Consider the following 25,613-nt stretch of genomic DNA (forward strand, 5'->3'; position numbering starts at 1 on the left):
TTTGTTCTTGTGTGGCTTTTCATGGCATGTTTTTTTAAAAAATTTCAATTCTAACCTAAACGGTCATCTGTACAATTATTAAATGTTCGTTTTTGTTCGTTAGGAAGCTTTTGAAAATTTTCAAGATGAATTTGACGCAATTTAGGCACTATTAAGATTTTAAGCAAGCTTTACCTTTAATTTTTTGAATTTATTGGACTTTTTAAAAGTGTTTATGTTTTCTTTTCAAATTTTTCCTTGTCAATGGTGACTTTTTTTATTTCAGATAATTTTTTCAATTGATGAGATTTTGATCAAGATTGTGCCAATTTTTTAGAAAATATTTATTACAGTCTGGCAAATCTCGGCCTGTTTTGTTTATTGTACGGAAAGTTACAATTTTTTCAGTTTCTTCTGTTCGTTTTGGATAATTTTTTATAAAATATTTTATTTGGAAACTAAAAACAAACGACCAATGATCAAAAGAACTGTGGAGACTTAAATAAATGACAAAACTTTTGCTTTTTAAAACAAGTATTTCTTTTATTGACTCTCATTTTTTTACTGTGCTTTAATGTGTTTTAAGATTTCAATACTGGCAAAACAGAAAAATTTTCCAAACCTAGGAAAAAACTGCTGCAAATCATGCAATTGTGAATAAAAATAAATACCCAATAACAAATTATAAAAACCTTGCATTTCCTTACTTTCGTCTCCCTCGTTTTACTTTGCATTAACCTTTCTGATAGTTTTGTCTATCATATTGCTAGTAACTGATTCAAACAGAATGATATAACTCTTTCTTGATTTTGCCTTTTTTCATTTATTTCCGTCCTAATTATTGTAACGGAATAGTTCTATGAGGCAAGAAATTTACAAGGGGAGTAGTTGTTTGTGGAGTCTTGCGCTAAAATTTGTTATTTCCCTGTCAAATGTTTTGTCAAAACAAAATCATCAGTAGTCATAAATGAGACGAAACACTGTATGCAGGAGGTTTTCTTCTATCAAAGTTTTTTACTCATCAATTTTAATAGTGCAGTTATAGTGTTCTGTACCACGAGACAACTCTGTCACAAAGGTTTTTCCTTCATCCTATATTCCGGCAATTTGTCAGTTATGTTTTTAAACTGGTTTTTCCCAACAGTTATATTGTGAAGGTTCCCCAACCCGTATTAAGAGCATATTAAGAGTTTTTAATTACGAGTTTTAAATGTACAAAAATGAAAAACATAATTGTACCAAAAAATTTTGTACAGAAAAAAATCTTTGTTTGTTTCTGGAAGTTAAATTAATCAATCAAAATGTTCATATCTTACGGTTATGGAAATGAGGACGCGTTCAAAGTGCATAAAATGTCTTTGATGACAACACAAATCACTTTGTAGACAACAATTTTCAGAAGAAAAAAATCAATTCTGTTGTTTTCCCGAAAATAAAAAAGGTTCACTCTGCTTGTGTGTCCTACTGAAACAAGTCCATACTTTCAATTTTTTAGATGTAACTGTACCAAAAACTTTTAGTTTTGAAAACTCAGTCCACGATCTTACTTCATTTTTTCGAAAATTCCAGATAAGTTGTACACTTGAAACTGCAGTCCAGTTTATTTAACAGGCCACTACAATCAGCTCGTCAACAGTCCAATGAAACAGGATTTAAATTTAAAAAGTTAACTGATATTTACTTTGAGGGCGGGAGCTACTTCAAATTTTATCAGCTATTTGCATTGTTAATCATTCAAGGGGCTGAAAAAATATTTGCAAACATTGGCGATTCTCTTTTTAGAATATGTTGATGGTGAAACTTGAACAACGTAAATGTTCACCATGGTCGAAAATTTAACTCTCTTACTTGAAATTGATTTTGGATTAAAGATTTTAATTGATGCCGATTCCAAAATAATGCTCGCCAGGAAGATTTAAAGTATCTTCAGAATTTGTGCTATTTAATTAAAATTGGGCAGTTTTAATTTGACCTAATTGTGTTTAATTAAAAAAATGATAAAGACTGGAGCGCTTCCATCTTTTCTTTGCGTTAAGAAATTCATAATTTAGTTAGTCCCACCACACCAAATTTTCAGAAAGTATGACTCAGAAATTTTCACCAGAAAACAGCCACTTAAACTCTTTTTCTCGATCTTGAAAAAAAACTGAAGTGCGAAAATGCGCACAAAATGTATAAATCTTTAACCAGATTAAACGAAATTTTTGTGTGAGTCATTTTCACATAATGGAATTTCTGAACTCTTCCGCAATAATTGATGAAACTCTATTGTCGAATTAATTTCAATAAATCAATATTTTAAACTATGCAAACTTGGGAAAATAAAGGCGGTGATTGCCAATAAAGTTCACCAAAATTTCACCACTTTTTTTTTACTTTTGCATTGAAATTGATCATTCATTAACAATTTATAAACTCAAATATAACTGCCAGTGAAAAAGCATTTAAGCGCCTATTGAGAAAACCGTAAGATTTCATAAATTTTTTACGTCCACAAAAGTGCCAATCAACCACAGATTTTGGCACAGAAGGCAATTTTTTCACTGCAAAAAAATCAACTTTTCAAGCAAAAAAATATCGGCAGTTAAATAAATTCTTAAGCTAAGATCAGAAAAAAGCGATTTATAATTGATAGCATTTAATAGCAGCGCAATCAAAATGTTAGGGATGTATTTTATATCAACGCTTTTGAAATTGTGAACATTTTTCCTGTCACCTGCACATAACATTAAGGAGATTAGTCATATTTATTATACTGCTTTAAAAATCATCCTTGTTTCCTATTTTTCACCCCCCGGGAATTAAAACACATTTAATGTGGGATATTTTTCATTTTAAGGCGAAGACGAAAAGACAAAAACAACAAATGCGTTTATATTATCCGCGTTTGTAATGATATCAAGCCGTATTATAAAGCATTGAATTAGAACATTTAACAGTAGCAGCTTTTTGTGTGGCTGTATTTTTTCTTAACCGAAACGTGATTACTTGAAAAATCAAACACATTCAATATTGTTTTCATTTTTATTAGTATTCATTACTCAATAGTAAAATAGTTTATCACATAAGCTTTACAGTTCTGAAGTTTGAAAAATCTGAAACAAGTTATTGGCAGTGTAATTTTTGTTACATTTGGAGGAGTTTTATAGCTTTATTTGTTATAACTTTTTGACCATAACTGAGTAATCGTTTTTGTTTTACGTACAATCGTGCTGACTATCGTAGCTGATTATCAATAATAGTTATGGTTACTTCAAATTTTCAATATGATAATTTGATGAAAACTTGAAAAGATTACGTTGATAACATTGCATTTGGATTAAAAAAATTTCTAATCATAGAACGGCTTTTTTCATTTATTGGTTGTTTATATTGCCACTATTGTATTTTTGTTCCTTACTGCGCCTTTATTATAAGTGTTCTTGAAATTTTAACCCAACCATCTTTGCCCAAAATGGGTTCTAAATCGTGTGATACTTACGAAAAAGCCCACAAAGATATCGAATTGACCGAAGACTGGATACGCGAACGACTAAATTTAGACCGTGAACGACTCGACAATGTAAAAGCCCTTTCGCTACCCGGAACTTACCACGAAAAAGTAGTCACAATTGGAAAATCTTTGCTTCGATTTACCCGGCTTAAAGAGCTCGATCTTTCTAGAAATTCTATTTCGAAGTTGCACGGCTTAGAACACCTGACAATATTAGAAAGCTTAAACCTATATTATAACCAAATTGACAGCTTAGATGAGCTTAAATTTTTGCGGCACAACACAAATATTAAACGGTTAGATTTAAGATTAAACCCAGTTTCAAAACAGGTAGCTGATTATCGACAGCTATTAATTAGTTTTCTTCCAAATTTAGAATACCTGGATGATCGACCAATCAAAGACGCGGAAAGGTTGGAAGCTAGTCAGCGTTTCTCAAACCTGATTGGTCGAAACGACGACCAATCAGATTCGACTAAACGGGTCCCAGACAATCGCAAAAGCCGAGTGTCGGAATACAAACCTTCGGAAATTCAGAAATTATTGATCGATGAAATTAAAAGCGATGAAAGTGATAGCTCCGATTATTACCAGAAAACTTTCCAAAAATCTCGAAATAATCATCAATCGGGCCAATCACGATCGAAGTCTAAAACTCGGTATGACTATCAAACTAGAGATTACGTAACTCAGTCACCGAGTTGTGCAAGCGAGTCACATTTGAAAGGATGTTATGTAACATTCACGCCGAGTCCTACTTATTCTAGTTCTTCGGGTCGAAGTAACGATTCGGAACATTTCGTTTATCAAAGCCGAAAGCCGATAAAGTTCGCAAACGAGGAAAAGTCGAGTAATGGGAAAGTTTCCAAAGAATTCAAGGACGCCGAAAGTCAGTTCTCAGCCCAACTCATAAATTTAGTTGAACAATTTTGGGAAGGCCCAAAAAGTTTAGAGGATAGCCCGACTTTTATGGCCATGTTGAAATCAACATTCCGCGATTACACGCGAAAGTTTATAACCGAAAACAAAAGGGTTATAAGTCAACAACAGCAACAAATTGATGGTTTGGGTCTTGAAAATGCCCAATTAAGCGAACGGTTGAGAGAGATAAAAGCCTCACAAGAAAGCGAATTGGTGACCTTAAGGGCTAAAGTTAACCAGCTTGAAGACCAATTAAGGTATGAACAATCCCAGAGGTCAACCGTCGAAAAAATGAAACGAAAAACAGATGAAGAACTAATTGACATGAAACACCAATTTTCAGAATATCAACTTCAGGCTAAATGTCAGAACTTGACACAGAGGTCAAAGGTCAACTCTGAAGTTGACCAGTTGAGATCTGAGTTAGGGAGATATCGAAAACTGGAAGAAACGGTGGCGGCTTTGAAAGATAACCAAAGTAAACTTACGCGAACGAATGAGCATTTGAGTCAGGAATTAAGTATGATGAGAAGTCAGCAAATGATATCAAGTTTGAAAGATTCGAATATGAGTAATTTCTCACCAACTTTGTTACATACTTGACATATATGACTTCATATTTGTCTTTAAAAACTGTAAGAGTTTGTACATAATGATTATTTGAAAAGTATTTTCATAAATTGCTTTGATATTAATAAACATTTCATAAGTTTTTTTGAGATACTGTTTTAACTCGACAAATGAAATATACATCAAACACTTTGGCCTTTCTTAGAAGCCATGTCTCACACACCATAAAAAGATGTATGCCAAAATTTTCAGAAAAAGGCTGTAAACAAAGTAAACAAAAAACACCACGCAAGCTGAAATTGTACTCAATCGCATTTTTACCCATTGTGGGTCCAAATAACGTGTTTGAGTTTTCAAGCAGCCCTTATTTAGAATTTATGTATTAAGTTTTATTTTACAAAAGAGATCATAAATACTTTATTAGAACCGCCAAGATTTGAGTTCATTTATAATAAAATTAGCAAAAATTTAAGTCTGTGCACATATTGTGAACAAATAAAATTTCTCGGCGACAGAAACACAAAATCTTCTTGTTTGAAAGTAAAATGCTTCAGTACTGCAAGAAAAAAACCAGTTGTCAAGTAAAAAGCTGAAAGTTTTCGTTTAACTTTGTAACCCGGTTCGAGGTGTCACCGCCATTCAACGCAAAATTATGTATGATAAGCGGTGAATGCGGGAAGTTTTGTAAGATAAGCCGTGAATGCGTTGAAATTACTTCAGTCAGGTGGTGAATGCGGTGATAAAAACTTTATCGACTGGTAGCGGTGAGATCAGCAGTGAAGGCGATGAAATCAATGGGGAGTAAGGGAGAAATTATTAGATTTAATCCCCCTTAAGTTATCCCTTAATCTTGCATCTTTTTGACACATTTTTCTAAGCGGAGATTTTATGTCATTTCATCACTAGAGTAAGCGGTGGACTGACAAATTCACCACATTTCACTGCTAAAATATTTAATTTCATGCTAAAATCGCAAATCTTACAAAAATCTCAGCCCATGTTTTACAGAAAGTAGAGTGAAATTGACTTAGAGAGTGAAATTCCGTTCTAAAAAGAAGTGATAAAAATAAAATCGAAAAGAAAGTAATTCTACCGAGTACTCACACCACTATTGACTTTCTGATTCCTTGAGACGATGTTGGCGATAATTGAAATCCATATTTTTTTTTGCGCAGCAAAGTAAACTCTAAGTTTATAAGCCGCTAAAAAATTTTGTTGAAATTACTTTCAGAAGCAGGAGAACGGTCATTTTAAGAAAGCGGTTATAGCAAAAACTGTTGTTATGGTTGCTCTGGATCAGGTATCTGGGCGAAAGTATATAAAAACGGACAATGTCGCAATAACTGTTTAAACATAAATCGTTATCAATTCTAAAACTCTAAAATTTATCGAGCTCCTAGAAGTGCCAAATCAATTTATTCAAAAATTTTAAGTTGAAATTACTTCGAAAAATGACACAAAACTCCTTAGCGTAATTTTTGTTGCATTTCTTTCGAAAAGTTGTATCAACGATATATTTAGTCGCAAAATTTGCAGAATTTTGATCTGCAAATCAAACTAGCTCCACATATTTCTCATGCCTTGGTTTTAGAGGGTTTTGTTTGAGCAGTTCGATGTCATCAGAATTTAAGGACGATTTTGCACAGTATTTCACCGGAAGAATTGAATGTATGTTCTTTCAAAGATGTTTACAATTTCACAATGGTTTCTGTTTTTGTTCGACAGAGCACTTGCAATCTTGGTACCTATTACAATTTTAACACTTATTGTAACCATAATATGTAACAGTGACTGGCCTAAGGACCCATGACCTAGAAAACTAAAATTTTGCGGTCCAACTCGATAAAGCCACTGTTTATAGGATGCCGTGAAAGCATTTAGCTAACTTTACCCAAAATGAGGTCTCAACGTACATAAGAATTAAATGAGTAAAATAGTATAGCTTTTTGTGAAAAAATGGAAAAAAATGTTTATATGACAACAAACGTTCATTCTTGCTCGATTCGGGAGCTGAAAGAAAAAGTTAAAGAGTATTCGATCAAAAATTTACAGATGATTAATTTAACTCGATATCTTAGTGTGAACAAATCACATTCTAAAATATTTTTATAACTTAATATACCATTTTGCAATTTGAGGTTCTATACAATTCCGGTTCAGATTACTATTAATTGAATATCTTATAAAGGTATCAGACGAAACGAAGAGTTCGAAGTGAACAGTCGGTTGACCTTTAGAAGAATGACTTTTTGAAACGTTCTAAACTGCGCAATCTGAGTTTCATCCGAGATTGATTTTTGACTTGACAATTGAGCTTATTTCAAATTTACTTTGAGTTTTTTTTCCACTTATCATTATATTACTTAGTTTCTTATACTCTGAGTTGTGTACTGGATCGAGTTGTGTAATGGAGTGCTCTGGAACGAGTCTTTCTGCAGGTTCTGCAAATGTCGTTAGTAATGCCGAAGAAGAGGTAAGAAGTCTGTCCAATGAAGTTAGGGATCTAAAAATCCGAGTCGGACAACAAGAAAAAATTATTGCTAAATTAAAAAACCAACAGCAAAACATAAATAATCGCTTACGTGCACAGGAGAGGTACTCTAGGAAGGACAGTTTACTGATAGTTAACCCTCCCTTCGATGCTAACAGGGTTCAGAACGTTACCAGCGAAACGCTCAAATTTTTTCAAAATTATCTGGGTGTGAAAATTCAATACGATGCTATTAAAGCATGCCATGTTGTGCCAGGTACTGTTATCAACATAATGCCGACTGTCATATGCAAGTTTCTGTATTTTGAGGACAAAACAATGATCTACAAAAAACGCAGAGCACTGAGAAACAAAAAAATCAAACAAATAGCAAAAATATCTATTTGAACGAGCCCTTACCGGAATGCGAGGCAGCTATCAATGCCGAAGCTAAGCGACGCGACTTAATAACCAACACAAACAACTGCGTGGTTTCAGTGTTAGTAGACAATGGTAGAGGAAAAAACGAATTTGTCAGAGTTACGGAAATTGACGAGTTAGATAATCTTAACGTTATCAAACGAAAAAGAAACAATTGTGACGACGAAGACCAATTTTGCCCTGCTGCAAAGAAACAAAACAAACAATCGCAAAACTAAAAAGAAACGGTCTGGCGCAAGACTAGATTATAACTGATATTTGAACATGAACTCATTTATTTTTTTTGTTTCGTATTTACTTGCTAACTTGTTAAAATCATTGTTAAAACAAATGTTATACTTTGTTGATGTATTGGGAATAACTGAGAGCTGTTTCCTGCCAACAAAATAATAGGGGGGAATGCACTATATTTGGTGAATCGTTCCTTCTTAAGCTTTTCTTGTTTTTTTGAAACATTGCTTCATGAAGAAACAAAATGGGGGAAGAAGTATAACATAAACAAGAAAAAAAAATAAAGAAAGAAAAAAATTAATTTTGATACTCTGCTCGTGATTTCCGCGAGCAAGTTTCAAGCTGACTGTGATTTCCGCAGTCATCTAGTCTGAAACAAGAGTATTGAGATGGAAAAAAAGTTCTGTGATTTCCGCGGAACATTATTATTTATACTGCATTTTAAAGATAGTACCTAAAATAAACAAACTTTCACCCAGTGATCAAAGTCATTCTTACATAAAGGAGTGCAATTTCTTTTTTTTAAATGAAAAAAAAGAAGGAAAAAATGTCACTGGACGTCCTCTAAGTTAAATTTTAACATTCTTTGCTTCAAATTTTTCAAAATGCTTGAAAACAAAACATGAACTTTTTTTTTGTTTTTTTTTCTTTTTTTATATTTATTTTTTTATATTTTTTTTTCAAATACATTTTTTTTATTTTTTTTGTTTTTTTAAATCTCAAATCGCTAATGATTTCATTAGTCAAAGTTGATTGCTCAGATTGTGTAGTTGAACTATTCTCTCATGGTCGTCATAGACAAAACGTTACTGGGCGAAACCAAGCAGGTTATCATGCTACAGAACATACGTTCACTAACAAAAAACTTTGATGAACTCACTTTGGAAATTGCGTCTCTGAAAGAAAAACCTATAGCAATCTGCCTAACAGAGACATGGCTTAAAGATAAGTTCTCATGAAATATTTTTCACATAGATGGTTATGATGAACTGGTTACAAGCAATAGGGAAAAAAGAGGTGGAGGTGTTGCAATTTTTGTACAAAATAAATTTAATGTTAAAATACGCGGGTCTCTAAACCTGAATAATATACAAGCGGTTAGTGTTTACTTCAGTATTGGAACAAAAAAGTTATCAATGACTTGTGTTTTGATACCACCTAATGCCACCACGATTGCTACTTTTGACGTTCTTAGTACCTACTTGGAACAACATATTAGCGATCCGCAAAGCCTGCATGTGCTGTGCGGTGACTTTAATATAAATTTTCTATCTAAGGGAACAAACAATCATATTTAAGGGAATTGACCCAAACATTTGACCTAAAATTGGTAAGTGAGAACCTCATTACACGGGAAACAAAAAATTCAAGTTCTTATATTGACCTGTTCTTTACAAATTTTGAATCAGAGGTTACCAGCCAAAGAACAAAAATAACTGATCAGTATTAAATTTTACTTAAATTGAAGAATAAAACCAACTTAGAAACAGAAAATAATTTTTTTCAATCGAGAAATTGGGCAAAACTTGAAAATCCTCTTCTTCAGGAAAAAATTAGTTTCGTTCTGTGGCAGCGATTCAAAAAAAATTGATTCTACCGAAAAAGAAGTTAATGATAAATTCAAATGTTCACAAAGAACTGTGCAAGAAGCATTAGATCAGTATTTACCTAAGACAACAAGAAAACATGTGCAAAAGACCTGGATTGACAACGAAGTCAAAAACGCTGCCGCAAAGAAAAAAAGGTTGTGGAAGAATGCACTCAAAGCTCAATCAATATCGGCCAATAACGAATACAAACAACAGTGCAGGAAGGTAAAAACTTTTATAAAAAACAAAATGAAGACTTTTTATCAAAATCAAATTGAAAAAGGTGCAGCAAACACAAACCGAAACTTTTTTAAAGTTTATGGTGACATAACAGGCAAAAAATTGAAAATCGTGGAAAAATACCATCTCAAGATGAAGTCAACCATTTAAATGATTTTTTTACATCAATCGGAAGGAAATTGAACGCACATTTACCAACGAAATTGTTTCTAAAAACAACCGATAAAGCAGAACAATCTATGTTTCTTGCCGATATTACAGACAAGGAAGTTTTTGATATCATTAATAATGCTCCGAATAAGTACAGTGAGGACTGTTATGACCTCAATTACTACTGCATCAAGCAATTTTCTAATGTCCTGAGTCCTTTTCTCTCAAAATGGTTCAATGAATGTTTCAATCTTGGCGTGTTCCCTGATTGTCTTAAAATTGCAAAAGTTTTCCCACTTCACAAATCTCGAGAGAAGAGTATACCATCAAATTTTAGGCCTATTTCCTTATTACCAACGATAGCAAAGATCTTCGAGAAATTGCTTCAGGGAAGAATTATCTCTTTTTTAGTGAAATTTAATCTGCTCTCAAGCTCCCAGTTTGGTTTCAGGGCCAAAAGAAGTACAGTTGACGCTGTTTTGTTTCTGATTGAACTCTTGCAACAAAAATTATCTGAGAAATCCGTTATGTCTGTTTGCACATTCCTGGATCTCAAAAAAGCTTTTGATACGGTAGACCATACAATACTATTAGACAAATGTTGTAATATTGGTTTGAGAGGTCATGTTTTCAATATACTTAAATCATACCTAACTAACCGCTCTCAGTTTGTTCAAATTGCAGAAGTTGTTTCAAGTACTGCTTTTGTTGATATTGGAGTTCCCCAGTGATCGGTTCTCGGTCCTCTGCTTTTCATAATATACGTGAATGATTTGAGCAATACGCAAGATGTTGACCATTTAACTAATCTTGAATCTAATATCATACTTTTTGCAGATGACACAGTTACTGAAACTTCAGCCACCGCCGAAGAGGTTGTGATGAAACACAAAACTCAATTACAAAAATGTAATCAGTGGTTAACTAATAATAAATGGACAATCAATACTGAAAAAACAAAATCAATGTTTTTTGGGAAATTTAAAACTTACTCCAAAAAAGAACAGATTAACATCGATAAAGAGAGAATTGAAAACGTTGACTCAATACGTTATCTTGGAATAACAATAGATAATAAATTGTCTTTCAAAAATCATATTGATGTGGTTAACCAAAAATTAATAAAGTTCATTGGACTGTTCTATAGACTGAGAAAATTTCTTAGTAAAAGTCAAATGATTCAGGTTTTTAAAAGTTATGTTCAGCCGGTAGTGCAATATTGTATACTGATTTATGGAAATTCTGTTTTGTCAGATATTTCATTGATAGACTCAAAATTAAAAAAACTCATAAGGATAATTTGCAATAAAAGAAAGTTCAACTCAGTGAGTGATCTAAGGAGAAAATTTAACCTGTTTTTAGCAAAAGAACTACACTTGTACGAAGTACTTAAACTGTTAATAAAAATGCTAAGAGACGAATGTGTTGTTAGTCACGTCAAATCTTACTTGAATGATAACGAATTAAACAGAGTAAAAAAAAAGAAGAAAAACAACAATGTGTCTTGATTGCGGTGATCGAAAAAATGTGACAAACCGACTGAGGTTTAAGGTCTGAAAAATGTTGAATTTGTTGGTTTTTCTGGAACCTTACTTTGTAAATACGGTTTTAAAAATGAGAAATCAAAAAATAAAACATTTTTGCCATATGTTTTTAAGAAATTACATAATTGACAACCAAGACTTCTCAAGTTATTTTTTTGAGTACGTCTAATTGTAGCCCCCTGCATTCAATTATCGGTTTATTTATATTTTTTTTAAATTTTTTTTTGTTTTAACCAACCATGATTTAGTTCAATTACTATAGTAATTTTCTTTCGGTTCTTAATCAACAGTTCTTTGATATTCCTATATTGTGAGGCACCTGAAAACGGATCAACTGATGATCTAATGGTGTGCTTTTTTTCTGTTGAACTTCATTGTACATATATTTTGTGCACAGTAAAATAAACTTCTTTTGTGTTGCTCGATAACAGAAAATGAACAATTTATTATTATTTTATTACTTAAAATTGTATTTGAATTCGAATTGTGTAAATTAAATTTCTGATGAGTTTTGTTTGAATTTTTCGGTAAATTACCACTTTTTGTGTATTTTAGATGGAATTTGAGATAGTCCAATGAAAAATAAGCTTAACCTATCATGTTTTTCTAGCGAAAAACTTTTGTATTTAAAATTGTTTGCCCATTCTAATGTACACAGAGCCGCTCAAAATTTTGGAGAGAAAACAATATGTTTGAAGATATGTATTGTCGCAAAAATTAATCAAGCTTCAATGAGAACAAATTTTTGAGCAAGAAACAAGATTTTGTTTTAATTGTGGAAACATTAGTTGCAATATAAAAACAACTCCGTCGATTTTTTATACATCTCAAGAAGTAAGAAGCCAAGCTTTTGAGACAGGAAGCAAATTTTCTGAAATTAAGTCAAACCATGGTTGACATTTAATTTTTAATATCATGGTAACTATTCAAACTCCCCCCACCTCCACATAACCTAGCCCTCCTCCCACCTAACCTAATGACGCCCGGGTTACTACTTCCTAGTAGTCATACAAGGATCATATAAGATGTCAAACAAATCAAACTCTTTTTTTTTAGTACAATCTTTGTATGATTGATTGTCAGGAAATCATCAATGATTCTGTGTGGTTAGTGGGACATCATATATGATCCTTGTACGACAACCAAGATATCGAAAAAAGTTAGGACAATTATGGCACTTTTATTAATAGTGAGGAAACCTTTTATGACCGATGTATGATTTGAGGGGAACCATTTATGATAAATGTATGATTACAAAGAAAACGATAATGATATATGATCTTTATACGATATCTGGGACGTCATTCAGGAAAACGCACCAATTAAACGACAAGCTCCGTGAGCTGAGCTCGTGAGTAGAGCCATTTTTGCTTCACTCAAAAGAGTCCTTCAAAAAACAAATGCATACAAACCTAAAGATATTATGACTAAGTTCTGCTGAAAGCAATATTTACTCAAACCAATAGTAATAAACATAATAACACACGCATTTCCGCTCAAGGACAATTTTGCATTTTCAAGGACGAAATTTCACTAAAGACCGGTTTTTTAAAAAAAACTCACATTTTTTGAAATTTTCACATCCGGACGGAATATTTAAATAATTTTCAACTGCTACAGTTAGTACAGTCTCGCAAAATATAAAAATAACAGAAACAACACAAAAATATCTGACTTTTAATGTATTTCGGAAAATATAAATGTTTTTCGAGGATTTTTTTTAGACGAAAAAGAAATTTGTCTCTTACTGTACCCAACAATTCCAAATCTACCGTTCTTTTTGCAAAAAAAGACGTCTACTGTTGCTAATGAACTGGTCCCGACTGCCAAAAGCCTGAAAAAAATCAATTTAGATGGAAATTTACAAAAAAGAAGCTATATTTTTGAAGAAAACGTAGACCTAATTCTTCTGAGAAGGGAACAAAGAAAAAAACCATCCAAACCATTTTAGATCCCTAACGGCCGTTTCTACATACATTTTAAACGTAAAACAAATCGATAGGTAATCAAAAATCAACATACTTTTCTCCAGGTGGTTGTATAAAAGTAAAAATGATGTCAAAATTTTGCTCAAGACCAATTTTTTCAAAAAAAAACTTTCTGCAAATTTCTGCAATATTCGCTTTGCGACGAAATTTTTATATTTTTCAATTGGTACAGTTGGTAAAACCGAAAAATAAAATCTATTTCGTCAGTTTTTAATAAAGTTAGTGTCGGCTCCTCATTGGTGTACGTATATCTGCAAACCACAATTTCACATATAATTCTCTTTTAAATTGAAAAAGTGGTCATTAGGTGCAATTATCTGCAGAACTTGTTTGAAGTCCCATCTCGCAACAATCTATTGTTTTATTATAAATTTCATTCAACCATATGTTAAAAAAAGTATGCAATTTATATTGTAGAGCTCAAGAAAAGCATTGAATAGAAAATTGTCAAGCCGCAACATGTTGACCGACTTTACCCAATATTTATTTTAGCTTAAGATATTTTCATGAAAAAATAAGTTTTGGTCCAAGAAAAACTGTGCAAGCCAATACATTTTGATTTTTGACACTATATAGTATTGATAATTAGGTGTGGTAAAGCGTGCTGTTGTTCTTTTCTAACAAATAAACTCTACGATTGCCTAGGCTGAGCTTTATATCGGACCTATGCATGAAACAAGAGATGTTAGGTTGCTCACATAAAAACCAGTGCTTTATGCATAACAAAAGTTTTTTTCTACTTTTCAACGTAATGTTGGAGCCAGAATACTGCGGAGATAAATTTGTGTTTTTCTTAGTGTTTGGAAAGCAATGGGTTTACTTTTTACATCTAGAAGTTTTCCTGATCTATCGCAATGTTTCGAGAAGAAATTTTGGAGCATGATTTAAGTTCTATATATCATTTATAAATTCATATCCTGAGACTTAACAGAATAACGGATAGGATTGCAAGATAAACCCTACTTTTTTAAAAATTTAAACTCCGTTTGATTTAGTAAAAGATTCCTATCATCAGATAAATGGAAAGAAATTGTATATCTCATTTTAATTTTTAAAGGAACCCTGGCCTTGACATACAGCTGCTGTTGTCAGTTTATAAGGGTATTATTTATGGCTCTTCAATGCCATACGTGTTTCTGCAAACCGGAATTTCACAAATATTTTTCTTTTAAAAGAAAAAAATTGGTCATTCAGTGCAATTATCTGCTGAAATTGCCTGCGGTCCGTTCGAGCTACAATCCCTTGTCCACATAATAATTTTGATTAAACCAGGTCTTTCAGTTGGATTAGTCGTCTACTCTTGTGATATTTTGACAATAGGGTCAGGATAATCTTGTGGTGAAAATTGCATGATTATAGGGTAATCACACCATCACATATGAGCTTGTATGATTAGCGGGAAAAAGTGAATTCTTTTCAATTACAGAGTGAAGCGACACAAAAGTGTCGGAGCGTTACGGTTTTTTTTGTTTACATTTCTTGAAAAAAAATCAACTTTTATTTGTGATCCTTGTATGGCTACAAAGAAATAATAATATCATTAATGACCTTGTACGATAACCAGGAAAATTCATTACCATGTTCGGGATAATTTGAACTGATATCATAATTCAACTTATTTAATGCGAAATGGGGGTGACAATTGTGTCTGATTAAGCATCTTTTAAAAAGTTGTATGACCCTTGTTTGATTACCAGGATATCATACAAATCGTATATGACCTTCTATGATTACCGGGGATAATATGTGACCCTGTATGATTACCGGGATTTTTTCGAATGATGAGCAACCCGGGCGACCGATAAACATTAGAAAAAAGTTTAAAATGATTACTACTTTTTCTCGGGCAGCTGCCTCACATTGTATGGTCTTCAGTTTCCTTTATTTGAAGATAATTATCCAACCACAAAACGAACTTACCAGGTTCTGTGAGTTGAGCATTGACACAGCTTCGTTTCTGGTTCTGTCTTTGACGAGGAAACTCAAAAGTTCGTCCACTATCGCCAATCGGCAGTATCGTATTGCTATATGCAGTGCATTTTCGCCATTCTAAACACCCACGTAACAGAAGAAACTTGGATAGCTAAATGAATTCTGAAGGGATAATGCGATTACCCAAAACGTAATTTAGTCAACAAATTCTCGTTTTCAGAAAACTTTCTACAGAAACAATAGGTTTATGTATATTTCGGCAATCAGGGTCGTTCACTCGTTCTTCTGTCATTATTTTAATTTTATATAAATTCCTCGGATGAGGTCCTCAGCCAGAAACAGGTATGAGCCAGACTGGTGTGGTCCAGGAATTGGGGCTCCGATCGAAGAGACTTAAGGTTTGGTATGAGCCCGACCGAACAGACGTTGACAACACTGTGCCAGACCGAACAGGCCCAAGTCAAACCCTGGGCCGTACCAAACATACCCTGACCCTGGTCCAGACCAAACAAACTCAGATTTAGACCAGATTGAACAGACTTCTGTTACCCTGGGCCAGACCAAACATACTTTAGAAACCATGGGCCAGACTGAATAGACTTTGGCAACTGAAAAGACTTTGGTTACCGGGCCACACTGAGCAGACTTTGGTTGTCCTGGGCCAGACTGAACAGACTCTGGTTACACTGAACCAGACTGAGCAGATTTTGGTTATACCCTGGCTAATACCAAAAAGACTTTGGAAACCCTGGGTCAGAGAAAACAGACTCGAAGTTGACACTGGATTAGGCCGACATAAATTTGTAGAATTACAATAAAACGGCTATAAATTATGTATTTCAATTTTTGGGCACTCTAACCTTATGTGGCTAGTTGCTAAAGATCCGCAGGAGCTTACAAAAACGGTCTGGGCTTTGATCAGTCCGCATCATTTGTTTGGACGCCGATAACAGCAAACACTTCAAAAGTTTAAAAACTGAAACTTTTTACTATCCATATCAAAAATAGTTATGGGTCAGTCCAAAACAGACCGAAAAAAGACACGAGCCAGACAGAACAGAGCCAATTCAGGTCCAAATTGCCCAGACGAAGCAGCACGACCACGTGTCCGCTACTCAAGTCCGTATCTGTCTTCGGTCGAAGACTTCACCCTGGGTGGTGTTACCCATGTTATATTTACCTTTGACAGATACGTTGGATCTGCGCCATCTTGTAGTAGGAAAGATACAATTTTGAAATGACCATGTCTAGCTGCAATATGCAAAGCTGTTTCTCCATTCTCTTGTGTCGCATTCACATTCGCACCTGCAAACGATCAGACAGACATTTCAAAAACGTACAAAATTTGGATCTATTCAACCCCCTCCTTCCCCGTGTTCTTTTACCCCAAAAACAGTTGTGGTTATTTAGCCCGTTACTGTGTAAAATATAGCACGTGCGCTTAAAGGGCGTAGAAGTTATATGCTAACAAAGATGTGGGGGTGGGGGGACTGATCTCAAAATTAAACCCAATCCAAAATGTATGAACATTACCGACTAACGTCGGGACAATTGCTCTCAAACGACGGGTGAGCGGTTGGCTTTGTCAGTAGCTAGGCACGGTTTAGTGAGGCTAGCTTTAGCTTAATTGAAGTGGCGTAAGCCAGCGCAGCGGGGAGGGGTGCACCGGGGGCTGATGGGGTGGCAACAGGGGGGGGGGGGGGTGGTATCAATCGCTAAGAACCGCCCTTCGCACCATAAGTATAAGTCTCAAAAACAATTTCAAATCGCATACTTGAAGACTAGTGATCTGAAAGGCTCTAAGAGCATTTAATGCCCGCTGGGCCCTACCTGTTTATCCCGTTTTTGAGGACGAAAAGTCAAAAGCGTCAGACGAAAAATCGGTCAAGGGAAAAATCGCATTAAAAAAGACCGACAGGACTAACATCAAAACGAACGAAAAAAAGAAAACAACAATTGTGCTCAAGATTTGACAAAAGAGTTGTCAAAACTTGACCAAGACTTGGCTCAAGACTTTCTTAGACTCAAGACTTGATTCAAGACGTGCAAACTCTAACAAGTGACATGATCAGAGCTCTGATACAGTACTGATCCAAGATATGCATTTTCAGTGAATTCGGTGACATGTGAAAAACCTTGCCTATAATATTTAAACGGTTGTAATTTATTGACAATATATTTTAATCAGTTTCTGAGTTCACGGATAATAGGTTTTATTCGTAGTTACCAAAGAAACTAAGCTGAAATTACAACAAAAAGCCACTGAGAGTGAAACAAATAGTATGAAAACGAGGAATTCGCCACTTTAATTTTTGCCCAAATGTGGGGGGGGGGGGGTGGTATCAATCGCTAAGAACCGCCCTTCGCACCATAAGTATAAGTCTCAAAAACAATTTCAAATCGCATACTTGAGGACTAGTGACCTGAAAGGCTCTAAGAGCATTTAATGCCCGCTGGGCCCTACCTGTTTATCCCGTTTTTGAGGACGAAAAGTCAAAAGCGTCAGACGAAAAATCGGTCAAGGGAAAAATCGCATTAAAAAAAAGACCGACAGGACTAACATAATTGCTACAAACTTCGTTTGAGAGCAATTAATAATTGCTACAAACTTCGTTTGAGAGCAATTAATAATTGCTACAAACTTCGTTTGAGAGCAATTAATAATCGAATTGTTTAGAACGCCTCTATGTCATTTGATAAGAATAGCGCTACAGATGTGTTTAAAACACAACCTGTGTTATTGTCCATAAGTTAATTCATGGGCTAATATTGGCTTAGGTAAATACGAAGCATTGAAGCCGATCTGGATCAGTCTCAATCAGAATATAACAGAGCCTGAGCTGGATTATATTGGAGTCTGAACCAGAGTCTAAATCAGAGGTTATCAGAGACAAATGTGACATGATCAGACTCTGAATCAGTAATGATAATTTTTCGGAAACATTTTGATTTCACACTGATTTACTCTGAATGTCAGGTACCGGTATAGCAGCTAATTTTTTTCAAATCTATAAACGTAAAAATAATCAAAAGTCGCCCCATTTTACCTCAATAAGTGACGAAAATCAAATTTGATACATTTTTATGAAAAAATGGACAATTATTGAATCCCGTAGAGACTCAACTCATACATTAAGCGTTTTTCCTGTTATTAAATCTTTAAATCATTTTCTGATTCATTTATAAACATAAAATTTTTTGATGCTTCAACTTATTACTCACTGACCTGATTTGAGAAGCATCTCCGAGACAGCATCTCCATTTTTGATTCTGGCCGCAATATGCAAAGGTGTCTCTCCCGCCTTGCCTCCCTTCAGCTTAGTGTCTGCTCCATAGCCCAGGAGAGCCTGAACTACTCCAGGTCTGAAAAAGTTAATAAAAGCTGTGAAAAAAACGTTAGAATTACAAAAAATCTGAATTTGCTCGTTCAAACTCAGAGGTCGAGATAAAATTATACTGTGTTACTAGTCTGCTTTGTGATTAATTTTAAAAATCTTTCTTAAGCGCTTGAAAGTTTTCACACTTTTCGGGCCATGATCTACTTACTCTAGATTTTTTGTATTTGAGTTCTGTATCACTTGCTAAGGGCTTTGAAGATGCACCAAATTGTCCTATTTTATCGTCATCACAGGTTTTTTAGAAGTTCATCAATCTGGCAAGGTGATTTTTGGCACATTTCAAAAGAAACTCATCACAAAAATTAATAGCTCAAGCTATATGGTTAAAAAGGGAACATTACATCTTAAACCCCCGAATCAAGTTCCAAGTCTTGATCAGTACTTCAACAGTTAAATGCACATCTTGGATTGACAAATCAGCAATTATCACGTCTTCTTTCAGGTCATAAGAATTATGAAGACCTGCCAAGTCCTACAAAGAGTTTTGAGAAGACACTTTATTAAAATTCAAAATTAGCTAAATCTTCAGATCTGTCACAATAAATTTGCTAATCTCACTGAGTTATTTTTTAGTTGAGCACCTTTCAACTTGAAATGTCCCAAATATTCACTCAGAAACCACTTTTTTTCAATGGTCTCAAAGGAGTAGTCATGACTGGTATGCTTATGCGATGAAAAAAGTTTTGTATCTATTCTGTTTCGCCCCCCCCCCCCCCACCCCAGTGTTTTTTATGACCCCCAGTTACAAATTATATGTTGTTATATAGCAAGTTACTATGTAAGAAAATAGCACATGCGCCTGGGCATCATAAAAATTTATGCTCACTAAGTTCGGGGGGGGGGGCGAAACAGATAGTAAAATTCATTACCAGAACTCAATATTAATTTGAAACATGCCTTGTGTTCACAAAAATACCATCCGGTTATCTGGCTTAACGACTGTCTGTTTTCCAGTTCTATTTGAAATGTTTTGGAGAAAAGAATTCAAATGTTGTTAAAATTCTTTCAAGCTATTTTTTGAAAGTTTATTGAATGATGCAAATTTAAAAAATATAGTGTTAGATGTGGAATGAGAAATGCAAATTACAGTTTTGTTTCCTTTTTCGGCTGATTTCAATATTGGTTGCCAGACTTGAAGTTGTCACCATATCTGTTTCAGAAAAAATATCAGTAAACCAGGAAGCAGACCTGATTACCTATTGATGGGAACCAAATCGTGTTTCAAGTGAAGTGTCGTACACAATGGAAGTAATAAGTTATCGTTTGCCGAATTGCCTCAAAAACTGCAAACGAACAATTTGTGTTTTTGACGCTCATTCAGTGTAAAAAACTTTCAAAACCGTTGAATTTTTCTGTGGTTAACATAATTAATTCCTTAATCCGATAATTAGCTGTTCTCAGTCGTTGATTTAATCCGATTTTAGTCTTCAGTTTTCAATTGTTGGGGGGGGCGAAACAGAATTTGGCTGTGAGCCCCCAGAATTTGCGAAACAGAATTTGCCCCCCCAGCTTAGTGAGCATAAATTTTTATGATGCCCAGGCGCACGTGCTAATTTCTAACATAGTAACGTGCTATATAAGAATATATAATTTGTAACTGGGGGGTCATAAAAAACACTGGGGTGGGGAGAACTTGATCAAGACTTGGAACCAAAGTTTTTATCACAAAGTATTCTATCACGTGAACATTGTGGAAGTGCCCACATTTTCTTGTGCTTCTTTGATTGACTTTGGCGGGTTTTGAATGCAAGCCATTTTACATCGCGGGGCTTTCCTTTAGTTCAAAAACGAACGAAAAAAACAGCAACAAGTGTGCTCAAGATTTGACACAAGAGTTGTCAAAACTTGACCAAGACTTGGCTCAAGACTTTCTGAGACTTAAGACTTGATTCAAGGCGTGCAAACTCTAACAAGTGTTATGATCAGAGCTCTGTTACAGTACTGATCCAAGATATGCTTTTTCAGTGAATTCGGTGACAGGTGAAAAACCTTGCCTATAATATTTAAACGGTTTTAATTTATTGACAATATACTTTAATCAGTTTCTTAGTTCTCGGATAATAGGTTTGATTTGTAGTTATCAAAGAAACTAAGCTGAAATTACAACAAAAAAGCCACTGAGAGTGAAACAAATAGTATGAAAACGAGGAATTCACCACTTTAATTTTTGCCCAATTGTGAAATTTTGAGCTCGTGATAGTAAAATTCATTACCAGAACTCAATATTAATTTGAAACATGCCTTGTGTTCACAAAAATACCATCCGGTTATCTGGCTTAACGACTGTCTGTTTTCCAGTTCTATTTGAAATGTTTTGGAGAAAAGAATTCAAATGTTGTTAAATTCTTTCAAGCTATTTTTTGAAAGTTTATTGAATGATGCAAATTTAAAAAATATAGTGTTAGATGTGGAATGAGAAATGCAAATTACAGTTTTGTTTCCTTTTTCGGCTGATTTCAATATTGGTTGCCAGACTTGAAGTTGTCACCATATCTGTTTCAGAAAAAATATCAGTAAACCAGGAAGCAGACCTGATTACCTATTGATGGGAACCAAATCGTGTTTCAAGTGAAGTGTCGTACACAATGGAAGTAATAAGTTATCGTTTGCCGAATTGCCTCAAAAACTGCAAACGAACAATTTGTGTTTTTGACGCTCATTCAGTGTAAAAAACTTTCAAAACCGTTGAATTTTTCTGTGGTTAACATAATTAATTCCTTAATCCGATAATTAGCTGTTCTCAGTCGTTGATTTAATCCGATTTTAGTCTTCAGTTTTCAATTGTTGGGGGGGGGGCGAAACAGAATTTGGCTGTGAGCCCCCAGAATTTGCGAAACAGAATTTGCCCCCCCCCCCCCAGCTTAGTGAGCATAAATTTTTATGATGCCCAGGCGCACGTGCTAATTTCTAACATAGTAACGTGCTATATAAGAATATATAATTTGTAACTGGGGGGTCATAAAAAACACTGGGGTGGGGAGAACTTGATCAAGACTTGGAACCAAAGTTTTTATCACAAAGTATTCTATCACGTGAACATTGTGGAAGTGCCCACATTTTCTTGTGCTTCTTTGATTGACTTTGGCGGGTTTTGAATGCAAGCCATTTTACATCGCGGGGCTTTTCTTTTGTTCCAAAACGAACGAAAAAAACAGCAACAAGTGTGCTCAAGATTTGACACAAGAGTTGTCAAAACTTGACCAAGACTTGGCTCAAGACTTTCTGAGACTTAAGACTTGATTCAAGGCGTGCAAACTCTAACAGGTGTTATGATCAGAGCTCTGTTACAGTACTGATCCAAGATATGCTTTTTCAGTGAATTCGGTGACAGGTGAAAAACCTTGCCTATAATATTTAAACGGTTTTAATTTATTGACAATATACTTTAATCAGTTTCTGAGTTCTCGGATAATAGGTTTGATTTGTAGTTATCAAAGAAACTAAGCTGAAATTACAACAAAAAAGCCACTGAGAGTGAAACAAATAGTATGAAAACGAGGAATTCACCACTTTAATTTTTGCCCAATTGTGAAATTTTGAGCTCGTGATAGTAAAATTCATTACCAGAACTCAATATTAATTTGAAACATGCCTTGTGTTCACAAAAATACCATCCGGTTATCTGGCTTAACGACTGTCTGTTTTCCAGTTCTATTTGAAATGTTTTGGAGAAAAGAATTCAAATGTTGTTAAAATTCTTTCAAGCTATTTTTTGAAAGTTTATTGAATGATGCAAATTTAAAAAATATAGTGTTAGATGTGGAATGAGAAATGCAAATTACAGTTTTGTTTCCTTTTTGGGCTGATTTCAATATTGGTTGCCAGACTTGAAGTTGTCACCATATCTGTTTCAGAAAAAATATCAGTAAACCAGGAAGCAGACCTGATTACCTATTGATGGGAACCAAATCGTGTTTCAAGTGAAGTGTCGTACACAATGGAAGTAATAAGTTATCGTTTGCCGAATTGCCTCAAAAACTGCAAACTAACAATTTGTGTTTTTGACGCTCATTCAGTGTAAAAAACTTTCAAAACCGTTGAATTTTTCTGTGGTTAACATAATTAATTCCTTAATCCGGTAATTAGCTGTTCTCAGTCGTTGATTTAATCCGATTTTAGTCTTCAGTTTTCAATTGAAGTTTGATTATTCGCCCGAAAAACCACTAATTATTATGATTGGCTACACCAAATGTTGATCAAGTGTAGCTAGTTTCTGCTCTGTCTTCAAAGTTTTGTTGTCTGCGTTCTTCTCTTTCTAATTGAAAGCGTATAAAACGTGGAAAATAGCTTCACTATTTCGCGATAATCCTTGGCATAAATTATCAAAGTATCATCAATACTATTTGATGTTAATTTCACTTATTTTCAACGCTTAAAATGGAGATTTAAATTGAAATAGTGACGACATTAGCGATACAGGCTAATGGTTTCCAAAACAGATGTTTGACAAGAGATTAAACTGGAAAAAAAGTAAAAAGAGAAGCTGAGAATTTTTAATCAAAGTGTTTATTAAAAATTTGATTTGGTTATCCATATTTTTGTACCTGCAGTATCTGACAGCCAGATGGAGTGAGGTGTAGTTGTCTTTGTCTCTGGCATCAATCACTGCCCCCTTCTGGGCTAAAGCCCTTATCACCTGCACGTGACCCTGCATGGCTGCAGCGTGGAAACACAGAGCACCCGCCTACAAAAAGGAACAATCAAGTTTAATCTGAATAAACATGTGTGTTATGGTTTGAAAAAAGCAATAACTCAAATCTATAGCTTCATATGTAGCAAAAAATCAAATAAATCACAAATTTAACCGGAAAAAAATTGACGTGTTTGGTTGGTTTTTAGAAAAACTCTGAAAACCCGGATGCTTTTTGACAGATGTGAACATTTCCGACAATTTTGAAATCATAGAATTGACCTGAGAGAGTTATATTTTGCGTTTTTTTTTTCTTAAGAAAGTCGTTGTTTGATAGAGATTAATGTCTCACTAACCTTATTAGGCATGTGAAGAGGGACTCCCTTTTTGAGGAACATCAGAGCAGTCTCAGGGTGGCCACATTGGGAGGCTATGTGCATGAGAGTACTGCCATCCTACAAACAAAAACAAACAACAAACAATAACAATCGACGTCGGAGTACCTCTCCGAATCGATACCGGATGTCTATCATGACAGAGTATGCAGGCTTTTTGAAAAAAAAAGATAAGTATTAATCTTACAAGATTCCATAAGATATTAGGGTCTTCAAAAGTTCGTCTTCTCAGCTCGTTGTTCAGGTTTTTTATAGATGCTGGGGTGGAGGAGAATGCTTTGATGAATAAAATCCAGTGAAGAAACGATGTCATGTTTACAAATTCAGCCTCCAACACTATAGAGATGATAGCAAACTGTCGCTGAAATTTGTTGTTGACTTGAGTATTTATAAATACCTTGGTTCTGGCGGCTACGGATGCCTTGAACTTGTCAACCAGTAACTCGACAATGGTAGTGTGACCTCTCTCTGCGGCTATGTGAAGAGGAGACCTGTCCAGCTACGAAACAAAAAAACCACCATATTTTAACTCTTGTTGCCCAAATGGTCAATGCAACGACATAGTTCGCCGTTTTTAGACGATACCAAAATAGTACCACTTAATTGAAGCGAGAGAAAACGTTTGATTTTATCTGCAAGATCGGATCTATTCTGCCCCCCCCCCCCCCCCCCAGTGTTTTTACGCCCCCAGTTACAAATTGTATGTTGTTATATAGCACGTTATTGGGGGGGGGGGGGGGGGGGGGGCAAAACAGAATAGATCCGAAAGATCAATCTTCAGTTAAAAGCAGGACGGTTATCTTGCAAGTTGAAGGTCCGGATCTTGCATCCTTTAAGATGAGCGTTGGAGATTTGACTGAAAATGCATGATTTAGCGAGGATTTGGCGACAAAAACATTCCACTTTCTGACCTTATCGGATAGATTAGGGTTCGCCTTCATGATGTAGAAGTACTTGACAGCCACCTCGTCCCCCTCCCACGCAGATATATGGAGAGGCACGTGACCCTCGTGCTAAACATTTACCTTATCTTTCCATCAGGAAATAATGAGAACGAATTGAAGAAAAAATTGTCAATAATTTTTTCAATTTTCATGTAAAATGGAATACGCGCCTGTGTATCACAGACAGCAGCTTCAATTTGTCATTTTTGATACCAGCAATCGGCGCATGTATTTTAAAAATGTGCGTCAATTGATAAAAAAAATAAACCATTAGAAACCGGTTAGGTTTTAATGTAGCTTACGTTTTGAAAGTCGACACTCTTCGTGTATTCGCAGAAGAGTCTGACTAACTCGATGTCCTTTTTACGACAAGCCAAGTGAAGAACAGTGTCTCCATTGTCCTGAAACAGTCATGGGGTTTAAATAAAGGACTGGGTTGGGGTCGTGTGGGGTGGGGTGGGGTTGGTGGTACAGATAGTTCAAAGTTGAAGTTCAAACCAAATCGATAAAAAAAGCAACTGTCTCGGAGAAAAACTTTCAACATTTTAAAAGATAAAATTACGAAACATTATATCCATGGGCTTTAGGGCGTGAGTACATGTCAGTCAAAAAACAAACAAAAAGGAACTAAGAAACAATCAGTGGCCGCTCAAGCCAAAATTAGAACAACCTAATCATGAAGAAAAAGTTGCAAAGCA

At 34.7% G+C, this 25,613-nt stretch overlaps 2 protein-coding genes across 2 annotated transcripts in view; one reads left to right on the forward strand and one right to left on the reverse strand.

The window, feature by feature from the left end:
* The window catches only part of LOC142357265 (uncharacterized), a gene marked incomplete at both ends in the record, with an annotated part of 59,361 nt that extends 34,045 nt beyond the window's left edge, over positions 1 to 25,316 (reverse strand). Inside the window, 8 exons of the mRNA XM_075408918.1 lie at positions 15,537 to 15,665; positions 16,729 to 16,853; positions 18,775 to 18,911; positions 23,491 to 23,630; positions 23,933 to 24,031; positions 24,369 to 24,470; positions 24,883 to 24,984; positions 25,218 to 25,316. Of these exons, the coding sequence (XP_075265033.1) occupies positions 15,537 to 15,665; positions 16,729 to 16,853; positions 18,775 to 18,911; positions 23,491 to 23,630; positions 23,933 to 24,031; positions 24,369 to 24,470; positions 24,883 to 24,984; positions 25,218 to 25,316 (933 nt within the window). The remainder of the gene's footprint in view (positions 1 to 15,536; positions 15,666 to 16,728; positions 16,854 to 18,774; positions 18,912 to 23,490; positions 23,631 to 23,932; positions 24,032 to 24,368; positions 24,471 to 24,882; positions 24,985 to 25,217) is intronic.
* LOC142357266 (uncharacterized) lies at positions 2,701 to 5,107 on the forward strand. The gene has a single exon (XM_075408919.1). It carries the CDS (start codon positions 3,434 to 3,436, stop codon positions 4,994 to 4,996), a length of 1,563 nt encoding a protein of 520 aa, XP_075265034.1. The 5' UTR covers positions 2,701 to 3,433; the 3' UTR covers positions 4,997 to 5,107.
* Positions 25,317 to 25,613: the final 297 nt, after the last annotated feature.

The sequence above is a fragment of the Convolutriloba macropyga genome, unplaced genomic scaffold (genome assembly GCF_964194025.1).
Source record: "Convolutriloba macropyga unplaced genomic scaffold, txConMacr16.3 SCAFFOLD_1109, whole genome shotgun sequence".
NCBI classification, from domain to species: domain Eukaryota; kingdom Metazoa; phylum Xenacoelomorpha; order Acoela; family Convolutidae; genus Convolutriloba; species Convolutriloba macropyga.